The following is a 22343-nucleotide window of genomic DNA, read 5'->3' as shown; positions in this document are numbered from 1 at the left end:
GCAAAGGTGTGTGTGTTTTGGGTTTTTGAGAGCTGCATAAGACCTAGGCCTTTGGAGGGAGTAGTCCCCAGATAAAATACAGCTGCACATACCTGGAATTCGTTAGACAGGAAATCTGAGAGTGGAACACCTCTTCCTTATGTTTTGAACAGCCCTTTGCAAGTATGGCCCCAGCAAAGGAGTGTTGCCTCTTCTGTGAATTGTATTTGGAGCATAGATGAAGATTGTTCTGCTTCTATCAAGGATTCAAGGTTCCTTGCCTTCCCTTTATATCTGGGAATAGATAGGGTAGAAGTGCCTATAATGTTCCAGAAGGAGATGAATCTGCATTGCTCTGCACTTGTCAACAAGGAGTGTTCAGATCACTGAAGAGTTGTTTGCTTTGCTTTTACCATTTCACTGTTCTCATTTCTGCTCTGCCTTTTGCCTCTGGCTGTTGTGCATCAGAACCTGTGGTTGAAAATAACTGGTGTACAGGCAGCTTTTCTGTCCTTTCAGATGGCATAAAAATCAAACATGCAGGAAAGAGCATTTTAATTGGTTATTTTTCGATTGATATGTGGAGGTTTTAGTTGCAGGAAAAGTGCTCTGGTGTTGTGTTGTTTATATTTGGTCTCAAAAAGTATGCTGTTATAATCTGTCTTATATTAATGACCCAAGAGGCTTAAACTGCAAAGATTTGTCTTTTGTAAAAGACTTTCATTTGCTTAGTATGTGCTTGAAGAATTAGATAGAATTTCTATGTATGCGTAGTTAACATCTAGCTGACATGATTTCAAGTGTATGTTTAGGAACAACAGAATTATGTTTATGCAATGTTTAACTATGCTTGTGAAACTGTTAGATAACCTGTGAGCTTGAATTGTGTGGAAGACTAATTTATGCAGTGCTTCTTACAAATTACAGTGTGCATGGGAGGTTTGAACCCTAAGAAGCAGCGTTTTTTGACTTGTCTTATCAAGTTAGATGCTTTATTAAAAAGTTGCCCTATCTTTTCATAGTCCTAGCTCAGAAATAGTTGTTGCAGCTTGCAACCTGTGACTCAAGACACATGTTAAATTTCTTACTTAACATGCAAGAGTCTTAATTTCTGGTGTAGTTTTGGTTTTTTCTTCCTGTCGTTTTTTAAAGACACGTCAAGAGCAGCTCAGAAGTGTAATGGCTTGGGTTGTGGAACTCCATTTCTAATACTAATAAGAGGAGTAATCCAAATGAGTTGTATGAAAATGGTCAGGAAGAAATGTGAGCTGCTGCCCAAAGTGCATGTTTCTTACTTTTGTCTGGAAAAATTGGTATTGGCAGCTGCTTGTTGTAAAACTGTAGAATGACAAGTAACAAAAACACTTGAACCAGCAATACTACAAGGGAGACTGTGTCTGTATTCTAAGCTTCTGAAATCCTGCTGAATTTATACACCACATCCACTCAATATGGTGATACTGAGACTTGGTTAACTTCTGTTTTTTTATAACTGCCATGAAAGCACAGCTGTTTGGTTTTTTTTAAACAATGAACTCTTGCATTGGTTTTGCTTCCTGCTGAATTGTCACACTGATGTGTAGCAACTCTTTCATGCCGCTGAATAGTGAAAATACAGCACTCAACTCCATGGACCGCTCTGGGCAAACAGTTGCCTTACTCTTAGAATGATCATGCTTACTATTTAATTCTTGTAAGTTTGTGGTTATTTGCCAGAAGCTTCTCAAAATCAGTCAGGATCATTTTATCCATGTTATGAAATAGAGATTTAAGTTTATCTTCCCATTAGATTCTGCCAAAAAAACAACCTGCCTGGGATTCAGTTGCTGAAAGCCACTTTCCCTGTTCTTCGTGGTACAAATGTACTTTCAGGAGATTTGAGTAGCCTTGAAGTATCACCAAATCCAGGCAAAATGGTGGGGGAGCTGCTTTTCATTTGTTTTTCCTTTTGGGAGAAATTTTCTCCTGTTTTTGTTGGAACTATGATTTTTGAAAACTTGGGAGCTGTAATCATACAGAACTCAAAAGTTTTGTCTGGCATCCTTGAGATGTTGCGCTTCAAGCATTAATCATGTTTTAAAACATTAGTAACAGGGCTTTCTTGAAAGTGAACTTCTGTCAGGGCTTCTTTCTGCTTTTACAGAAAAAATTAAAGGCTCTAATTTTTCCTATTTCTCTATTTGATAATGGAAACTTTGACATGTAATGTAATTTATCTGCCAGTCTTGTCAGGATTTACTACTACTACTTTTCATTCAAATGGTGCAATATACTAATTTGTATTTCTTTTCTTTCATTTTGGGATCACTTGCATCTTTATAACTGAAGAGACAAGCAGTCCTGAAATACAAGGCCATGTGTTGTAAGTATAACACTTTTCTTTCCAGTCTCCCAGGATAGGTATTGCTTGGGGATTGTAATGTTTGTTGCTTTTTTTATTGAGGTATTTGAATTTGTCAGTTCTATGTGTCTGTGAGACTGTATTTCACTTTATGATGAATATTCTTCCAAGATTTCTGTTTGATGAACTGATGAGCAACAAAATATTTTACAGCATGAAAGCTTAACGATGCTTTTCCACATCTAAATATTTGGATATCTGTTGGAGTGATATGGATAGTCAGTGTTTAAGCTTCTTACCTTCCCAGGCTAAACCATCTCCCACTTGTCCATCTGCTTTGTGCTCTCACTGCTAAGCTTCAGGCAGTATGCTCAGAGGCTAAATCAGCAGGCTAGCACAGCACTGTTGCATGTGCAGCTCTGCCAGTGCTGAAGTTGCCTAGATGCATCACAGGAATGATGTGCCTCCTTTGTTGTGGTGGATTTGGAGTAGTAAAGACCTCTTTAAGGTACAATCAGTCCTTTGGATATCTTTCTCTCTGAAACTGTGAGTGTGAATCCAGATTATTGTATGCAATGGGAGTGAGAGTTGTGGAGAAAGGCTGAAGACATGGCACATAAATAACTCCAGTGGAAGAGGAAGTCTTGTAAAGATGCCTATGATGATGTACAAGGTTTTCAAAGTACAGGATGTAGAGAGCATTGGCAGATACAGGAATACTGATAAAAACCTACAAGAGAATTAAAAATAAAATAGTTATATAGTCAGTCATGACAAGAAACAAGCCTTTCACCCTACTTTATCTTCTTAGCCTCTTCTCCTAAGAAACAAGGCTTACTTTCTGGCTTTGTCACCTGTTCCCTGGTATCTTTTGAATCTGTCAGCCCTTTTGAACCAAGCTGATCAAGGGTTCCTGAAAATGCACATCTGCATGAAGAAGGGAGATGATGTCAGTCGTACTGAGGGAAATGCTGCAGGCTGAGCACACCTCTACCTAGACCCTGAAGAATCAACACAAAAGAAAGACTTAGAAAAGCACTGGTCAGAGTCCATTTTCTGAGAGTCTGGGCTTCATTAGGTACTCTGATGGTTTGGTGTTCACAAGAGAATACCAGTTCAAGATATATTGTTCAAGTGTGTGAGCAATGATGAGATATTTTGCCTCAGAAGACTTTAGTGCTGTGTGCAGAAGTCTTTTTAGAAAAACTGGTAATGAAGCTCCTTGACAATATTTCTGTAAAAGTCCAGAGAAGATACATGTCTTCTCAAAATCTGTTGGATTTGAGCAGTCCAAATCTGCACTTGCATCTCAGCAACAACACCCAGTTTGTTTGGCTGTGGGCTAGTGTTCTTAGTGGAAGTCTATTTTTAGAGGCTTCTTTATATTTCTTGTCAAAAACATAGTACTTGTCAACTGAAGAGGTTATCACTTCAAGACCATAAAATCTTTTGGAAGAGTAACATAAAAGGTGCATGAGATGGGAAGTAAAACTTCAATAAGAGGACAGAAGGTGTGGCAGGAAGAGTATAAATGGAGTGGTGGAATACAGGAGCTTGTTGCAAATATCACAGAATCAACCAGGTTGGAAGAGACCTCCAAGATCATCCAGTCCAACCTAGCACCCAGCCCTATGCAGTCATCATAGACCATGGCACTAAGTGCCTCAGCCAGGCTTTTCTTGAACACCTTCAGGAACGGTGACTCCACCACCTCCCTGGGCAGCCCATTCCAATGCCAATCACTCTCTCTGGCAAGAACTTCCTCCTTACATCCAGCCTATACTTCCCCTGGCACAACTTGAGACTGTGTCCCCTTGTTCTATTGCTGTTTGCCTGGGAAAAGAGATCAACCCCCACCTGGCTACAACTTCCCTCCGGGTAGTTGTAGACAGCAGCGAGGCCACCCCTGAGTGTCCTCTTCTCCAGGCTAAACTACCCCAGCTCCCTTTAGACAGCAGCACTGCTTAATGTTCTACAGACTCAGCATTTCATGGAGAATTCAGGTTAAGAATGTATGCTCACTACAAGCACTGCATCTCTGGAAATGTTGTAGGTTGGGTTCTTTTAACTGTGGTGTGTCTTGCAGAAAAAGAAAAGGCAGATTAAAATATCTGATTATTAAAGCAAGGAATCTAGATGTGAAACTTTGGTAAAAAAATTGGAGCTGACTTTTGGAGGATTCCCAGCTTCACAGGATACTGTGTCAGAAGCATTGCAAGATGTGCTCTAACCCAGGAAGTTCTGTGCCTCAGTAATCATTTTGAAGCAATCAACATCTTTTATTTCTTTTGAAATGATTATTCATAGTATTGCTGTCTCCTACTTTATCCTGCTTTATCCACATTGAGTTCTTATTCACTGAAGAGGGAGACCAACTTGCTAACCACTCTCAGGAACAGTGTGGCCAGTAGGACAAGGGAGGTTATTCTGCCCCTGTACTCAACACTGGTCAGGCCACACCTTGAGTACTGTGTCCAGTTCTGGGCCACTCAATTCAAGAGAGATGTTGAGGTGCTGGAACGTGTCCAGAGAAGGGCGACAAAGCTGGTGAGGGGCCTGGAGCACAAACCCTATGAGGAGAGACTGAGGGAGCTGGGCTTGTTTAGCCTGGAGAAGAGGAGGCTCAGGAGTGACCTTACTGCTTTCTACAACTACCTGAAGGGACATTGTAGCCAGGTGGGGGTTGGCCTCTTCTGCCAGGCAACCAGCAATAGAACAAGGGGACACAGTCTCAAGTTGTGCCGGGGAAGTATAGGCTGGGTGTTAGAAGGAAGTTGTTGGCAGAGAGAGTGATTGGCATTGGAATGGGCTGCCCAGGGAGGTGGTGGAGGCACCGTCCCTGGAGGTGTTTAAGAAAAGCCTGGCTGAGGCACTTAGTGCCATGGTCTGGTTGATTGGATAGGGCTGGGTGCTAGGTTGGCCTGGATGATCTTGGAGGTCTCTTCCAACCTGGTTGATTCTATGAGGCTTATTTGTCCAGAAGAGGCTGAAATTTGGCCTGATGAAGTTTATTTGTATGTTTTAGTCATGCTGGGTTTTGGGGGGATTTTTTGTTTGTTTTTACAGGTAAAAAAGCTTTCCACCTGAATAACTTTTCTAAGATTGTAATTTGGGTTTTATTTTGAGGAGGAGTGCAGTATTATGTATTAAATACATGTGCAGAACTTCTGGACATATTGCCAATGATAGAAATAATACTCCCTCAAGATTCAGCAGATCTAGGAAAGTCATTGAAGTCTGTCACTGAGATGCAACAATAAATCCTGAATTTGTTCTTTGGTTTTTCATTTTAAATAATTTATGATTTTTTTTTCCTACAGTTTGCAGTTGTATATAGTAAGCATGAAGAAAATTTTTAGTGCATTTGTGGAGTTTAGTAAAGCCTCTTGAATGAGCATGGGAAGTGTAGGTATTCTAAAATTAGATGCATTGTGTAGAGTGTGAGTCTTAGTATTATTTCAAGGTATAAATTATATGCTTAAGTTTTTGCTGCTGGATCTGCATTCTCAAGTGAGAGTGAAATGTTCAGGGTGTTTACAGATCTGAGATTCAAAGAGCTGGGAGTTAAAGTGTATGGATGTTCTCAAAGTGAAAGGGTGAGTTTTCTTGAAAGTCACTTGGGACAAAACTTGACAAATATCTGAACTGATTCATGAGCAAAGAAGAACAGGTACTTCAGAGGCTGAGGTTTGACATATTTTAAATGTTTTACACCAACATCTACAATTTTTCTTTGCTCCTGTGTCAGTAGGGAAAGCACCACCAATGCTGCTGTCATCAGTAGACCAAATTTAGACAAGACAAATGACTTAAATGCAGTGCTGTGTACAGTATCCTCTCTGAACTCATCAAAAATGACCATTCATAATCCAGAAGTAATGAGTGTGAATAACCTGTTCAACTATGCAGTCTTGTTGGCTTGTTAGACATCAGTCAAATCAGGAAATGCATCTGTTTCCAGATGATTGTTTTCAGAGGAGTATGAGTCTTTGGAAGAAAGACATCTGGATACCATTGCCAGTTTTTGTATGGCAAAACTATCAAGAGGTTATTTTTGTGATAATGATAGAATTGTGTGGAGTGGTGTTTTGTCTGCTCTCCATCAGTTCAAAGAACAGCTTAATGAAAGATGTGAGAGGATGGTGAAGTTCTAGGACTTCACTCAAAGAGCTAAATGAAAGCTCAGTTAAGTATATACATTTAAGTTATGTGAGTGATATCACTGGACAGATAAAAGACTTCTTTCAGCACTATTGTGAGGTAGTTGCAAGTATGTGTTCAGGGCTAAGAAGGGGAGGAGACTGAATGTTTCTTTCTTTCCTGGGGCCTTTGGCCAAAGCAAACAAGTTTTGAAAACCTTTTGGTTTGAGGCATTAAATGTGGTTGGATGCCAATATACATCTTGGGCAAATGTTCCCTGGGCAGTAGCAAAATCCAGAGGTTTACTACTGAATACAAGGTAGCTCATGTAAGAGGCATGGTATAGAGCATGAACCCTATTAACTTATGGACTGCCTCGGTTTATTTGGAACATTAATTTGACACAAAGAGTGACTTTTTCTCAGCTTGTGAGATTTTTCTTATGTTCCAGGAAGATGCAGAGTTAGCTTGCAGTACTACTTTTAAAACAATACAAATGAAAATTGTAATAAGGGTTGTTGTAGGTGTTTGATTTGATCTAGCAGCCTACAATCTTCAGCTTAAAACCTCTAAGTAGCACCATGAATAAAGCAAGCTTCACGGTGGCCATTGTTAAAAATTGAGCCAGTGAGAGAAATCTTGGTAACATCTATCTGACATCACTGACTGCAAGTTCTTCCTCCAGTCAAAGGCCAGGTGTCATGTATTCTGCCTTGGGTTCACCAATGACAACCTTATTAGTATCCTGATGAGCATTTCAGCTTTGTGATATAAGAACCTTAGTTGAACATGTCCCTCCATGCTTGGTGTCTGTCAAGCATTGATTAATACACAAAGTTTTTAGATGTAAAACTACTGCTACATTTTCAAAGAAAGAAAACCTGGACATTTCTTTCTGAGTGACAGACTAGGAGAGAAAGTATTTCAGAAACCATAATAACAGAAGTACTAAGATTGAACCCTATTCCAAATCCCTTATGACCTCCCTCTTGAAGACTTTCCCTGTAGAATAGGATATAGCCTTTGTGTACTTCATCTCCTGTATTCAAAAGTGAATCTGCAGTGCTGAGACCAGTGCCTTTTAGCTGTCACTGAGTAACTGAATTGACAATACCTGAAACAGTACTTACCTTTTGAAATGTAGCTGTTCTACTTCTGGCAGTCATTAGGAATGTGTGTGCATTACAAATTTAGGTGTAGTTGTAAAAGGTGGAGAACAAAGATGCCTCATCCAGCCTGGCCTTGAACACCTCCAGGGAGGGGGGGCACCCAGGGCAACCTATTCAGTGTCATCTCCTGTGTCTTGAATGTTGCAGCTTAGAAAATGCTGAGAACATCATGACAGCTCACTTGTGTGTCTGTGTCTAGATTGGAGGGAAGAGTGGGGCAAGGAAAAGCAGTCCCAAAAGAAGGGAGTGGAATTACCTGTACAAAACCATGCCTGAAAATTATTTCCAAATAATATGTACAGAATCCTATGTGAAAGAAGATACAGTTTAATGACTTAGTTTGTCTTTGGAACTGTGTTTAGACTCTAAATGTTTACAGCAGAATTTTCCTGTTGGGATACTTGTAGCACAGGTTGATTGTCATGCACAATACAGAATAAAGTAATTAAAATAAGTGCTTTTCATACTGGCTAAAAATCAACTGAAAAGTAAGTACACTATGCTGTGGCATTCCTGTGATTGATATATTGTGTTAGAGGGGGAGAGGAAATGAAGACATTTCTTATTGGAGCAGTGAAGTTACGAAAGGAAGGTGTACCAAGATGGAGCACTGCCATTACTGAGCCTTTATTGGACTGTAAAGTGAAGATAGCTCTTGAGTTCTCTAACTTGCTGGGATGATGTACTTAATAAAAGCAAGTGAGATAAAGTAATCTGGCTGTCAAACTATTATCCTAGGTCATTCAAATCCATTCCAAACTCCAATGAAGTATAAAGCATGGAGAACAGGTAACTGAATATAAATGAACTCATGACCTTTTCAGCTGCAACTTTGAAAGCAGTGGTTTTGTTTTAAATATGACTAAAGCAGATGGTTGATTATGGTTTAAAAAGAAGCAATGCTAGTTACCAGATGTTTGAACCATGCTTTTTCTTTCATGTACCAAGAAAAGATCTTAGACCATGATATTAGGAGTACTTTCACAGAAAGACTTTGGCTCTTGAGACATAGTTTCTGTCTTCCTGATGATTTGATAATATTTGATATCAGTGAACCTAGATGATGGTTTTTTAGCTGGTGAAGTTTTAAACAGAAAATTTTGCAGCTTGTGCCTGTGTACACACACAATACAGTAAAAGTTTGTCAGAACAAATAGAAATCCAGAGCAGCACGAGTTGTTCATTAGCAAGGTAATATCAAGACAAGAATATTTCATTGTATGTTAGGAAGGAAGAAGAAAATGACCATTACATTGTAGAGGCCTTTAACTTTTCCCCCATGGATATTAAGGCCAGAAGACCACCTGCCTTTCACTGTCAACTTGGGAACAGCCAGCTCACAGAGAGCTACTGCACAAACACAAGAGAACTGCATGATGTGTTTAAATGCTGACAGAAGTCTGTGTGATGCATTATGTGTTGCTGACTTGTTGCACATCAGCTGTCCCACTGTGCTACTGCTGCACATCAGAGTGAAAAACAAAACAACAGAGAAAGATTTTTAACGTGACTGAAGTTTTGTTGGGAATGGGCTGCACTGTTCCTGTGTCAAGAGTTGTCCCCTCAGGCATTTGCTACCACAGTGAAATTGCAAATAGTTTTCCACATAAATGAGTGATGGAATTTTATGAGGGTTTTTTTTTCATGTGCAGCTGTGGAATTTGACTTCCTCGTAGCACAAGGAAAACTAGTAAAACTAGTATTTAAGAACAAGCACAGAATTCATTGTCTTTATGAAGTTTTGTTTTGTCTTTTTAAACAATCACCTATTTTCCTTGGGAGAAAGATTACAGTAACAGTTAGTCTCAGATTAAGTATTTTAACACTCTAATGTGGTCTTTCGTAATGGCCTTGAAAACACTTTATGCCTCTTGGAGATTGTTTTGCAGATAGATTTAGCTGAACTCTGCTGGTGCTCTGAGTTGGCCAGGAATACTTCAAAAGTATCACAGTATCACCAAGGTTGGAAGAGGCCTCATAGATCATCAAGTCCAACCCTTTACCACAGAGCTCAAGGCTACACCATGGCACCAAGTGCCACGTCCAATCCTGCCTGGAACAGCTCCAGGGACGGCGACTCCACCACCTCCCCGGGCAGCCCATTCCAGTGTCCAATGACTCTCTCAGTGAAGAACTTTCTCCTCACCTCCAGCCTAAATCTCCCCTGGTGTAGCCTGAGGCTGTGTCCTCTCGTTCTGGTGCTGGCCACCTGAGAGAAGAGAGCAACCTCCTCCTGGCCACAACCACCCTTCAGGTAGTTGTAGACAGCAATAAGGTCTCCCCTGAGCCTCCTCTTCTCCAGGCTAAACAATCCCAGCTCCCTCTGCCTCTCCTCGTAGGGCTGTGCTCAAGGCCTCTCACCAGCCTCGTTGCCCTTCTCTGGACATGCTCAAGCATCTCAATGTCCTTCCTAAACTGGGGGGCCCAGAACTGAACCCAGTACTCAAGGTGTGGTCTAATCAGTGCAGAGTGCAGGGGCAGAATGACCTCCCTGCTCCTGCTGACCACACCATTCCTGATGCAGGCCAGGATGCCACTGGCTCTCTTGGCCACCTGGGCACACTGCTGGCTCATGTTCAGGCAGGTAGGTTTAGGGGAAGAAGAAGCTTGGTGGCTTAGCTTTTATTATTTTTGTTCTTTTTTTTAATGAGAGCTGACGTGGTCTGGGGCATGCTGTGAGTGTGAAGTTGGTATCTTTCTTCACTAAACCAGATTGCCTTACAAGGTCTGTTTTGCTTGCTTGGGTCTCTCCAGAAGATATTAATTCCTTGTGTGTAAAATTGTTGTGGAAAACAGCGTCTGTTGAAATCTTTTTTTGTGAGAGACTGAGATCTTCCCCATTTTCTTTATGCATTTCACAGTGAAAATTTATTTTGTTCTCTTTAAGTCTCCACTAGAAACTCCTTTAAGATTATAGAAATGGTGTGTAAACTGTCTAATGTGTGCTCTCTCTTTGTGTGTATATTTTTTACTTTAGTGAAGAGAAGTCTCATGAGGGACATAACCTGTCTAAAGGATTTTATGAATCATCCCAGAAGACAAGAACCTCTAGTTGGTACGGGTTTTTTTTGTTGCTTTCTAAATGGTGTCTTTGTGAATTTGTGACTGGGTGGCTTTTGTTTTGAAATAAAAAGTAGAGTTTAAAATATTCTTTATTTTTCTATGAATGTATCAGATAATTTATAGGCTATATCTTATCTCTCAAAACTTTCAAAGTTTACCTTATTATGGACTTTAGCAAAGCCTTTGACACTGTCTGCCCCAAGCAGCTCCTGGCAAAGCTGGCAGCTTGTGGCTTGGACAGATTTACTCTGAAATGGGTCAAGAACTGTCTGGAGGGCCAGGCCCAGAGGGTGGTGGTGAATGGTGCCACATCCAGTTGTCAGCCAGTCACTGGTGGTGTCCCCCAGGGATCAGTGCTAGGACTGATCCTATTCAATATCTTTATTGATGATCTGGATGAGGGGATTAAGTCCAGCATCAGTAAGTTTGCAGATGACACCAAGCTAGGTGCAGGTGTTGATCTGTTGGAGGGTAGGAGGGCCCTGCAGGAGGGACTTTGACAGGTTGTATGGGCAGAGGCCAACGGGATGAGAGATTTAACAAGACCAAGTGCAGGATTCTACACTTTGGCCACAACAACCCCAAGCAGTGCTACAGGCTGGGGACTGAGTGGCTGGAAAGCAGCCAGGCAGAAAGGGACCTGGGTGTACTGGTAGATAGTAGGCTGAAGATGAGCCAGCAGTGTGCCCAGGTGGCCAGCAGAACCAATAGTATCCTGGCCTGCATCAGGAACAATGTGGCCAGCAGGACAAGGGAGGTTATTCTTCCCCTGTACTCAGCACTGGTCAGGCCACACCTTGAGTCCTGTGTCCAGTTCTGGGCCCCTCAATTCAAGAGAGATGTTGAGGTGCTGGAATGTATCCAGAGAAGGACGACTAAACTGGTGAGGGACCTGGAACACAGCCCTGTGAGGAAAGGCTGAGGGAGCTGGGGTTGTATAGCCTGCAGAAGAGGAGGCTCAGGGGTGGCCTCATTGCTGTCTACAACTCCTGAAAGGAGATTGTGGCCAGGTGGGGGTTGGTCTTTTCTCCCAGGCAACCAGCAACAGAACAAGGGAGCAGAGTCTCAAGTTGTGCCAGGGGAGGTCTAGGGTGGATATTAGGAGAGAGATCTTGACAGAGAGGGTGATTTGCCATTGGAATGGGCTGCCCAGGGAGGTGGTGGAGTCACTGTCCTTGGAGGTGTTCAAGAAAGGACTGGATGAGGCACTTAGTTCCATGGTCTGGTAATTGGATAGGGCAGGGTGATAGATTGGCCTGGCTGATCTTGGAGGTCTCTTTCAACCTGGTTGTTTCTGTGATTCTATAACTGTCATTTCCATATGTCCTTTATGCTACTTGGACACTGTCCAAATGATATTGTAAGATCTTTCTAATTGCTAGATTAGGCAACCCTTAAGAGAGGATAAGCAATGCTGCTTTCCGGTAGCCTTAGTGTTCTTAGTATGTGCTGGTGGCCTAGCAAAATATGTTCCTTGACAAAGAATTATGGAATCATAGAATCAACCAGGTTGGAAGAGACCTCCAAGATCATCTGGGCCAACCTATCCCCCAGCCCTAACCAGTCAACTAGACCATGGCACTAAGTGCCTCATCCAGTCTTTGCTTCAACACCTCCAGGGACGGTGACTCCACCACCTCCCTGGGCAGCCCATTCCAACGGCCAATCACTCTCTCTGTGAAGAATTTCCTCCTAACATCCAGCCTATACTGCATTAGCAGAGAATTCTGTGTTTAGTGGATTTGTTACTTGCTGTTATTCTATGTACAGTATTAATATTAATAAGCATAGAAATGTATAAGCATTTTTACTGGAAAAAATGAACAGTGAAGTTGTACGTTCCTGTATACTCAGTTCATTTGAGGATAGTTTATTTTCAAAGTTAGGTTTTAACAGTATAATATGTAGTGGGTATGAGACAGAACTGAATTTCTTCATATCAGCCTGTATGTTTTGAATTTGTGAGTGAAAAAGTGCTGTTAACATACCAGTGTTTTGGCTGTTGCTGAGCAGTGCACAGCATCAAGAATCTTTTACACTCAGGCTCCCCACCCTTCAGCCCTTGAATAGGCAGGGCGTGGGCAAGAGCCTGAGAGAGGGCACAGCCAGGGCAGTTGATCCAAAGTGGCCAAAGGCATGTTCATATAATGCCCTGCTCAGCAATCACCATTGAAGTATGGTAGGAGAAAGGAGAGAGCAGGAGGTTAGACTGTCTGGGTATTGATCTACTCGTGGAGAGGTAACTTGAGGGTTTTGGGGTGTTTTTTATCCCCCTTTGCTTCCCTTGTTAAGCTGCCTCTATCTCAGTCTGTTTCCTCACTCTTGCCCTTGCTGCTGAGGGATGTGTGGCTGAGTGAGCAGCTGGGTAGTGCTTGGCTGTTAGCTGGAGTCAACCCATCACAAATACAAAGTATTGGAAATAGTAGTGATAGGGAACAGCTGCAGCTTTTTCCTATTTGTTTTGGACCCCTTGTGAACCTGATTCATTTCAGATGTTCAGAACAAAATTTGTCATGCTAGGTATAAAGCCTCAATATTAGAGACTTATGAATACTTCTGAGGCATAGACTTTCAGACATTTCTGGGGAAAATAAAATGCCACTGTCATTCTTGTAATTTGCATAGGTTTATGGAAGATATTTAGATTTCAAAGGACTCAGGTATTTTGAAGTGGCTAATGTTGCTCCCAGGCAACCAGCAAAAGAACAAGGAGACAGCCTCAAGTTGTGCTGGGGGAGGTATAGGCTTGAGATTAGGAGGAAGTTCTTGACAGAGAGTGATTTGCCATTGGAATGGGCTGCCCAGGGAGGTGGTGGAGTCACCATCCCTGGAGGTGTTCAAGAAAAGCCTGGATGAGGCACTTAGTGCCATGGTCTAATGATTGGATAGGGCTGGGTGCTAGGTTGGCCTGGATGATCTTGGAGGTCTCTTTCAACCTGGTTGTTTCTGTGACTCTATAAATGTCATTCCCATATGTCCTTTGTGCTACTTGGACACTGTCCAAATGATATTTGACTAAATACATTGAATACTAAGTAGTTAAGTTTTTTTTTTAACCTATACATTTGTGTGGCATTTCCTGTTTTTATTTTATTTTTTTCCTTTCTACAATATATACACTTTTATATAATTTGAAAATTAAATACTTTTATTTATTCATTTTGGCTTTTGATGACCAACATTGAAGACAATACACTGGTTCATAGTAGAGTGTACTATAAAATACAGATATTAGTAAATCTTGCTTTTACAGGTTTACAGTATGTGGTTGAATTCAGATATGAAGGAAGGATCAATCCCCGCTATGAGTGCAAGCTGTGTGGAGTTCAGACAGCTATGGTACCTATGATGGAACATCTTAGTGGATATAAACACAGAAGAGCATACATTGTGAGTAGTTTTGATGCATTTTGGTCACAGTGTCTTTATGATACTTATTTCCCTCTAAATATTTAACATTAACATGGAAGTTTAAACCCTCATCTTAAGCCCCTAATAGTGGCTTTCTGGTACTTGAAGGCTACTGGCCTGCTGTAGGCCTATACTGGTCTGTACTTGCCTACAAGAAGGCTGGAAAGGGACTGTTTACAAAAGCCTGGAGTGATAGGATGAAGGACAGTGGATATAGACTGGACATTAGTTCTTTACCATGAGGGTAGTGGAACGCTGAAACAGGTTGCCCAGGGAGGTATTGAGGCCCTGTCCTTGGAGCCTGACTGGGCTTTGGGCTACCTGATCTAGTGGAAGATGTCCCTGCACACTGTGGGGGGTTGGACTAGATGACCTTTGAAAGTCCCTTTTGACCCAAACCATTGTATGATAAATTGCTAATACTCGTGTACTTGTTCAGGATGTACAATCCAGAAGTGAGTGTCTGTATCTGGTTAAAGTCTGTTCTTAAATGTTTTGATGACCTCTAGTATCAGGTTCCTGGAAGGCTGTGGTTCTTTCTTATTCCTCAGCATGCCTATGGTGTTGTTGGATATATCACAGTATCATCAAGGTTGGAAGAGACCTCATAGATCATCAAGTCCAACCCTTTACCACAGAGCTCAAGGCTAGACCATGGCACCAAGTGCCACGTCCAGTCCTGCCTTGAACAGCTCCAGGGATGACAACTCCACCACCTCCCTGGGCAGCCCATTCCAGTGTCCAATGACTCTCTCAGTGAAGAACTTTCTCCTCACCTCGAGACTAAATTTCCCCTGGTGCAGCCTGAGGCTGTATCCTCTTGTTCTGGTACTGGCCACCTGAGAGAAGAGAGCAACCTCCTCCTGGCCACAACCAAGCTTTGCCTTGTACTTATTTTTCGTTGGAAGACTCAAGCAAGTTTGACATTGAAATCTGATTAGCTGTGTTCCAGAGAAGAAACTAGCTCATAATGTACACAGTGATGTTTAGCAGTCTTTTGGAAGCTTGTCCAAAAGTTGAAATATGCCAGATTTTTTCATATTGGGATAAATTTTTATACTGACCATTTCAAGCTGGTTTTGTCAACAGTCTAAAGAATATCCAGATAAAATTAAGACAGCGACCTCAGATGTGAAGGAATACAGCCTTGTCAAACAAATAGCAGAAGAGCTAGAGAAGACTGAAGGATTAAAAATGTACAAGGTAATTGGAAGTAAATGTAAAGTATCTAGTAATGTATATTTCACCAATGCATTAATGTTTGGTCTAGGAAATCCTTAAAGTACTGCTTGCAGAGCTTGTTAAATTTCTCTGTGTTTCTAGGAAGTGTAGTATGAAATTGAACTAAAGCTTAACTTCAAGTCACTCTAAAAATTAAACTGTGGCAAAGAAGACTTAGTACTGAAATTCATCTGAAAAAGCAAAGTTGTTTATTTTTGAAGAAGTTATGTGTTTTGTTTTAGATAGGAAAGATCCAATCTGAATTCGGTGCTTCAGAAATTGTTCTGCTTTGCTTCAACAGTTTCCTAATATTTGCAACTTACATTTTCTCAAATGTAAGCACATTTTTTTTTCTCAGATTTCATTTGTGTGGACAAGATTATATATCTGTAAAATTATGGGCTCTGCTGTTCTGGGATAAATAAAAGTACTTGCTCCATTTGTAAAGGTAGTTGTAGTAGAAACTGCAGAACTTGTAATCAGAAAATCTAATATGAAATTTTCTATTCCTAGACTGAAACTTTCATGAGATCAAAGACTTCACGTAAGTGTATGAGTTACTTGAATATAACAGAATTGAAGTAGTTGATATTGAGCCAAATTTCAATTAGTAGTTGAATTTTCTGAGATTCTTCAGGTTTTGTGAATTTGAAATGAGGGAGGAAGGGAATTGCTGGACTTGCAGTATTTCTTAGATGTTTTGGATGGCTTGATTCTGGAGTTATTTAAGATAAGTACAGTAATTTGCTAATCAAAAAAAGTCCAGAACTATGAAAAAATCTATTTGATGGGTTTCTCTGAATAAGATGATAAAGCCTTTTCTACTTAGTTTTGGTCTTCATGCTGAAAAGTTGAAGTTAACAGTTCTTTAGCAAGTCTGTTGGAACAAGTATTGGAAACCAAACTCTCAAACCCAGTATCTTCCCCCATACAGTATGAGTTATCACAGAAAACATCCAGTTGGAAGAGACTTCAAATATCATACAGTCCAAACATCAACCCAGTTTAGGGTCAATCCTAACCCATGTCTCTGAGCAGCAGGCCCACAGGCTACTTAAACATCTCCCAGGATGGCAACTCCACTACTGCCCTGGGCAAACCATTCTAGTGTTTGATAACCCTCTCTGTGAATAAATGTTTCCTTGCATCCAGCCTGAACCTCTCCTGGCACAGCTTGAAACCATTTCCTCTAGTCCTGTCGCTTACTGACAAGGAGCAGCGGATGCCTCCTCCTCACTCCAATTCCCCTTCAGGTAGTTGTAGAGAGCAGTGAGGTTTCCCCTCAACCTCCTCTTCTCTAGACTGAACAACCCCAGCTCCCTCAGGCACTCCTCACAGGGTATGTGCGTCAGGTCTTTCAGCAGCCTCGTTGCGCTTCTCCCTTCTTACGTGCTTTGTTACTGTAGATGTGCTGTTGATGCCTAGTGATGCCAACCTGAAGAAACACCTACTTGCTGCCGTTTTACCCTAGTGCTGATATCAGTAGGTTTGATCCAAATCAGTGAAGTTGCATATATCAACAGAGTTTGTCGGTGTGAAGCCTGCTGTAGGTGCAGTGCTTTTTTCTGACTTTGTGTATTGTGCCTTTTACTGCTAATACAGCTAAGAAGGGGATCTGTCATCTACTATCTAAAATACGGCTACCAGGGATCCAGGCTTCAGGAAAGTGTGCAGGGAAAGAATAGGTAGCAACATTCACAAGCTGGTATAGAGTAAATGCTGATTGAATGTTCAGGGAGTTCTGCACATTCGTTGGTCAGGCACTGAAATAGCCTACCCAAAGAGGCAGGAAATTGCCATTTTTGAAGACTTAAAAAAAAGTGAGCTGGACTTGGGAGTAAGCAGCCTGATCAGATTTTGAGGCTGGTCTACATCAAAATGAGCAGGACTTCAGCCGTTAGCCTGAGTAGGGGCTAATTTCCATAGTAAGTAGCACTCCTCCTCTCCACCTATCTTCTTTTCAAACAGGGAGGATTTTGGTAGCTTCCTGTTGTTTATCCTGGAGCACCTGTGCTGCTAAATAGGAGGTGATGTTATGTACCATGCAGTAGCTGATTCTCTGAAGCACAGCTGCTCGCTAAGACTGCGTGATTTTACTGAGCTTTCCCTCCTTCCTCATGCTTACACACTGTACCTACAAGGGAGATGGCTAGACATTTTAATCTCCCGAACTTCTGTGTGCAGCTTTGAGGTTCACTGGTATGTTCACAGCAAATAAAACCCCAAACCTTTTCACTGTTTCCATAGAGGAGGCCAGTTCAGGCCTCAGTACAGTCCATACTGACTTCTTGAGTGAGATTCACCTGCCTGAACATAGATGTAGGGTACTCTGCAAAGCTGTTAGGGTTTGAGTCTCCCGTGGACCTTTCACCAAGGTTTCTGAAAATGACAGTGTGGGCCTGGGTTTAGGCTGCTGCATCCTGCCCACTAAAGAAACTGCAGCCACCTCAGGGCCAGTGACTGTTCTGTTTGTGTAATGTTTCTGTTGCAGTAGTAAGGTGATGTTGCTAATCATGCTTTTTAATTTTCTAGGCCCATCAAAGGAGCAAGAAAGGTGAGAATACTACCCCCAATTGAAAAAGATCTCTTGCCTTACTACATAGATCTACCTTTCTGTAACAAAACATCACTTATGGGGAAAGTATTTTATATTGTCATTACTCTGTACTTTTCTTGTGGAAATTACTTGTTTCTGCCAGTGAGGAAATAGTAGCTATGGCTTTGGAAATATTGCACTGATTGTGCAGTTCAATGGTAATCTGAGGTACTCATACACAAACAAGCTGCAATTCAGATTTCAAGCTGTTGCCACTTTATTTGGGATGCCATTGCCTGAGTAAATTGTATAAAAGGTGCTTATGTTCACACAGGAAGAAAAATCCTACTGTTATATACTTGCCTCCTTTAGCTGCTCTTTGAGGAAGTTAATCAGTGCTACTGTTCTCTCTGGGAGTCAGAATAAAGACCTTAAAGAAGCAGCAGAATTTCAGATATGCCATATAAACAGACACCTTGTATTGGTTAGTGATACACCTTTGGAAATGGAAATATTTTGATTCTAGATACTATGAGTAAAGCAATTGTTTCAGTAATCTTTAGAATGCATCTTAATATTGCAATTTCTTTCTTTTCAAGCGTGGAAGATGATTTTAAGCATGAGGTATGTAGAGGTCGTCACTCTACAAGTGTCTTATTTTGCCACAGTTTCTTAATGCTTGCTTTTTTTGTTGTTCTGAAAAACTTTAACTCTTTAACTTCATGTGATACTTGATTAATATTATTGCAGAAGCAAAAGATTGAGCTCATGAATAGAGTAGTGTGTTCCTCACAGCAGAGGGGAAGTGAATGCTGTACAGCAGGATGTTCATCTATGTTAGCTCTGATAATTCCTGCTCCAAGTCAGTAAGTCTCAGAGGCAGTGTCTGCAGGCCAAGTCTCCAAGTTTGAGCTGCAGTCTTGTGAAAGTACCCCCAAATAAATTTACCAGACCAGCTCAGATGAATTAGTAGCAAATAAGCAATATATTTACAGCAAGCTAAATTTACAAGTATATAGTGCAATGCGTATGTACAAAATGCATTTATAGATATTTACAAGTATTTACCATTTAGAAATAACACCAAAATTCCCCCTGGATGAATCCAGAAGGGTTTCCAGCAACTGGATCTGCTCCCTCCTCCATATCCCCTTGCTTCCCAGACAGCTCATACCAGTGAGAAGGTTAGGACAGAAATAAGAGGAGCAGTGTGAAGCAGACAAGTTGCAAGGAGACTGAAGCCAAGGACAGAAAGAAGAAAGAGTTGTTTATATGCTGGCATTTTACCCCAATTAGCAAACTAATGGAATCATACAGATTTATCTTTTTGTTATTCTTTTGCATCCAATAGCCAAGCATTTACCTTTTTACCTTTCTTATTCAACATCTCTGGAAAGCTCCTATTACTTCTTTACAGTTAGACACAAAAACTAATCTAATCCTCAGACCATAACAGGTCTCCACTTCTATCTTTTGTTTCCCTTCAGATCAAAAATATTCTATAATCAAGGTTTGGTTTAAATCCCAAGGTGTATCTAAAGATTTCCAACTTGAAGATGAAACTCAAAATGATCTCAAGTATCTCCTGAACAGCACCGAGCACAAACCCTGAGAACTGCCCAGTTTTTATCTTAGTGACAGAGGTTGTTTTATAATCTCTTGTATTCTGTGGTGATGTCTTGATCTTTTTGACTGCAGGCTGGTGAGGTACTATGTAAGATGCATGCTAGATTCCAACATGATGTTGAAATTGAGTGAGGAAAGCCTGGGAAGAGTAGACACCTATTGTAGATACGTAGCTTAGATGTCAAATGTGTTCTTCTTGGTATTGGCAGTAATGCAGTTGTATTTGTAGTAGCTGGTACTAATTTGCTCTTGAAGCTCTACTCTAACTCCGCATTTATGGCCACGACCTAAGGTTACTGTGTTTTCCTTTTGTGTTGATTTTTGTTGTTGGACAAGAGATTAGAAGGTCTTGTTTTGTTGGGATGATGTAACAAATACTGTAGTAGTCGGTCTCTTAAATTTTTCCCCCCCATTTTACAATCCCACAGAATGATCCTGTTCGGAAACAGAAAGCTCTGGAGTTCTTGGTATGTATGTCAAAGAATTGTGGTGAGAGGCATGCAGTTTCACCAGTGTGATGCAATGGATATTGTGGAGGAGCCTCTGCTGGCTGATCAAACTCTTTTAAGCACGATTAACTTCAAAGGTCTGTCTCAGTGGATTCTGCTGGTGCAGCTGTAGCATAATGCCAGATCAGAACAGCTTGTTGGATTAGATGTGAGCTCTTTACCTGTTCTCTGGGTCATTTGCCTCTTTGCTGAGGAGACTCCCTGACAAGCAGCTCTAGCAGCACTGACGCTGCTCAGGTGCTGTTGGCTGCTAGTGTCTAATGGGATTGTGGATAACACTGAATGAAGGAAGCCAGTCTGGTCTGGGTGCTGTGGCTTGTGCTGCTGCTGCAGAACCAGACAGCCAAGTGAAACTGGGTGATACTGGAGCACAGCTGCTGGTTTTGGACTGGGGAGGTTTTATCCATTCAGTTGCTGTTAGCAGTGGCATAGCAAGCCTCACTTTGTGTTCTGGGTTTGTTGTGAAAATATCTGACTGTCTGTACTCACCATGTTACTCCATGAAAGTCATGTTTGGTACCAACAGCAATTTGACATTTTCTGTTGAGTCCAATTCTGTCTGTACTCGGAAATTGCAAGTAGAGTTAGAGATGTGTGCTTCGTTGCCAACAGAGGAAGGTTTTGTGTTTGGGCTTTTTAAATTTTTCTTTTTTTTTAAAGATGTGGTTACTGTGATGTTAGGAAGAGGTAGAAAAAAAAGCCAGTCTGGGGATAATCAGTAGACCACCAAGGCAGTTAACTGGTTTTTATCTATAGGAATCACAGCCATTCCTTACAACAGACTTATTGTAATCACTGATACCTTCATGTACTTACTAGTCAGTCTTGAGGCATTAAAAAGAGATGGCCATAATGGTTCTTTGCTGTATAGAATTATACAAATCTCTTTGGTATCTCTTATTTCCAAAATTCCACAAAGCAAAACAATCATGGAAACTTTCATCTTCTTGTTACTTAAATGGGGGAATCAAAGGCATTTAATGGTGCTGACGCTTACTTTTTGTTTGATTTTCTACACAGACAACACAAATTTAGGATCTGTGCCTTTCTCCAACTGCAGTAAAAGGTTCATGATTGATAGTATGGGAGTGGCACAGACATCCAGGTTTATGTTGTATCTTCTATCAGGCCATAACTATGCCCAGGGTGTTATTTTTTCACACACATATGTGTATCATAATTTATGTGTCTTATGTATCAAATAATAGTATAAACCAAGTTTAGTGCAAGGGCTAACCTGCCTGCTCCCCCAACAGTGAAGTGAGGGGAAGAATAACACAGAAAACTCAAGACTGAGATAAAGAGATAAGAGTTTAATGTACTGTGAGCTACCACAATCCATAAGTACCTTAGCTAATAATCTAATTGATCTAATAATAAAATGCATGGTTACCTTAGCTTAGCCTACTTGCAAAAGCAGCACAGTGAAATACACAGGGGGAAAAAACAGCATAAACCAGAAAATCCAAACCAGCAGCTACTCCACTCCCACTCTTTCTGCTGTCATGCCTGCAGAGAGCTGCCCATACCCAAGAAGTCAGAACCCAGAAGCAGCAACTGGACAGGGAAGCCTCCCATGTTGCAGTGTGAACTTCAAGCCCCATAATACTGTGCTGCAGTTAGCACTTTCCCTGTTTGAAACTGTCATGACTGTGCCATGGTATGAACAACAGCAGCAGGTTCATGTCAATCCATGACACTTGGTTATGCCAAAGTCAAGATGTAACTTTGGTCTGTTTGCCTTTATGACACTTTGGCATCCTGGTGACCAGTTTTAACCATGTTTTTCAACAGGAGACTTTTCACATCACCTCAGACTCTGAAGCAACACTTGTGGTTCATATTACACAGGAACTCACAGAAGCTTTGAAAGCCTTTTGTGAAAAGAAAGTAGCAGTAAGTAACTTCATCTTGACCAGAATTGTTTTACTGCTGGGAGGAGTGATCGAACTCCATGTTAATATCAGGCATAGGTCAGAAACTCCCAGTTAAATGTACTTTGATTTTATTTTAACAGTTTCTAAGTACCACATCCATCCATTGCATGGCACATTTTGGTTGGTTTTCCATCATCTTTCATTTTTGCTTTTCTTTTGCACGTGTCCTCCTGTTTTGAGCACCATTTTGCTTCACAGTGTTTGGTTGTCTGCTGTGATTTGGAGTTGATCCCTTGCTTGATAGGTTTTCTATCAAGCTTTAAGTGCTACCCAGATGTGTCACTTTCTTTTGTAGGCACATGGATAAATCTGTCTTCCTAGTGACTTCTAGCTCTGCTCTCAATTGAGAGCTTTAATCTGTTCAGATTAATCATAAAATCACAGAATGTTTTGGGTTGGAAGGGATCTCAA

At 41.1% G+C, this 22343-nt stretch overlaps 1 protein-coding gene across 1 annotated transcript in view; it reads left to right on the top strand.

Annotated features, from left to right (window-relative positions):
• Positions 1-22343, top strand: part of LOC135178811 (uncharacterized) — a 30887-nt gene that overhangs the window by 3349 nt on the left and 5195 nt on the right. The window contains exons 4-12 of the mRNA XM_064150068.1: positions 2308-2341; positions 10607-10684; positions 13946-14082; positions 15193-15306; positions 15838-15868; positions 17857-17878; positions 18460-18484; positions 19915-19953; positions 21790-21891. Coding sequence (XP_064006138.1) covers positions 2308-2341; positions 10607-10684; positions 13946-14082; positions 15193-15306; positions 15838-15868; positions 17857-17878; positions 18460-18484; positions 19915-19953; positions 21790-21891 — 582 coding nt within the window. The remainder of the gene's footprint in view (positions 1-2307; positions 2342-10606; positions 10685-13945; positions 14083-15192; positions 15307-15837; positions 15869-17856; positions 17879-18459; positions 18485-19914; positions 19954-21789; positions 21892-22343) is intronic.

This window comes from Pogoniulus pusillus, chromosome 10 (genome assembly GCF_015220805.1).
Source record: "Pogoniulus pusillus isolate bPogPus1 chromosome 10, bPogPus1.pri, whole genome shotgun sequence".
Classification (NCBI taxonomy): Eukaryota; Metazoa; Chordata; class Aves; order Piciformes; family Lybiidae; genus Pogoniulus; species Pogoniulus pusillus.
Note: the sequence above shows the minus strand (reverse complement) of the source record. Positions and strands in the feature narration are given on the sequence as shown.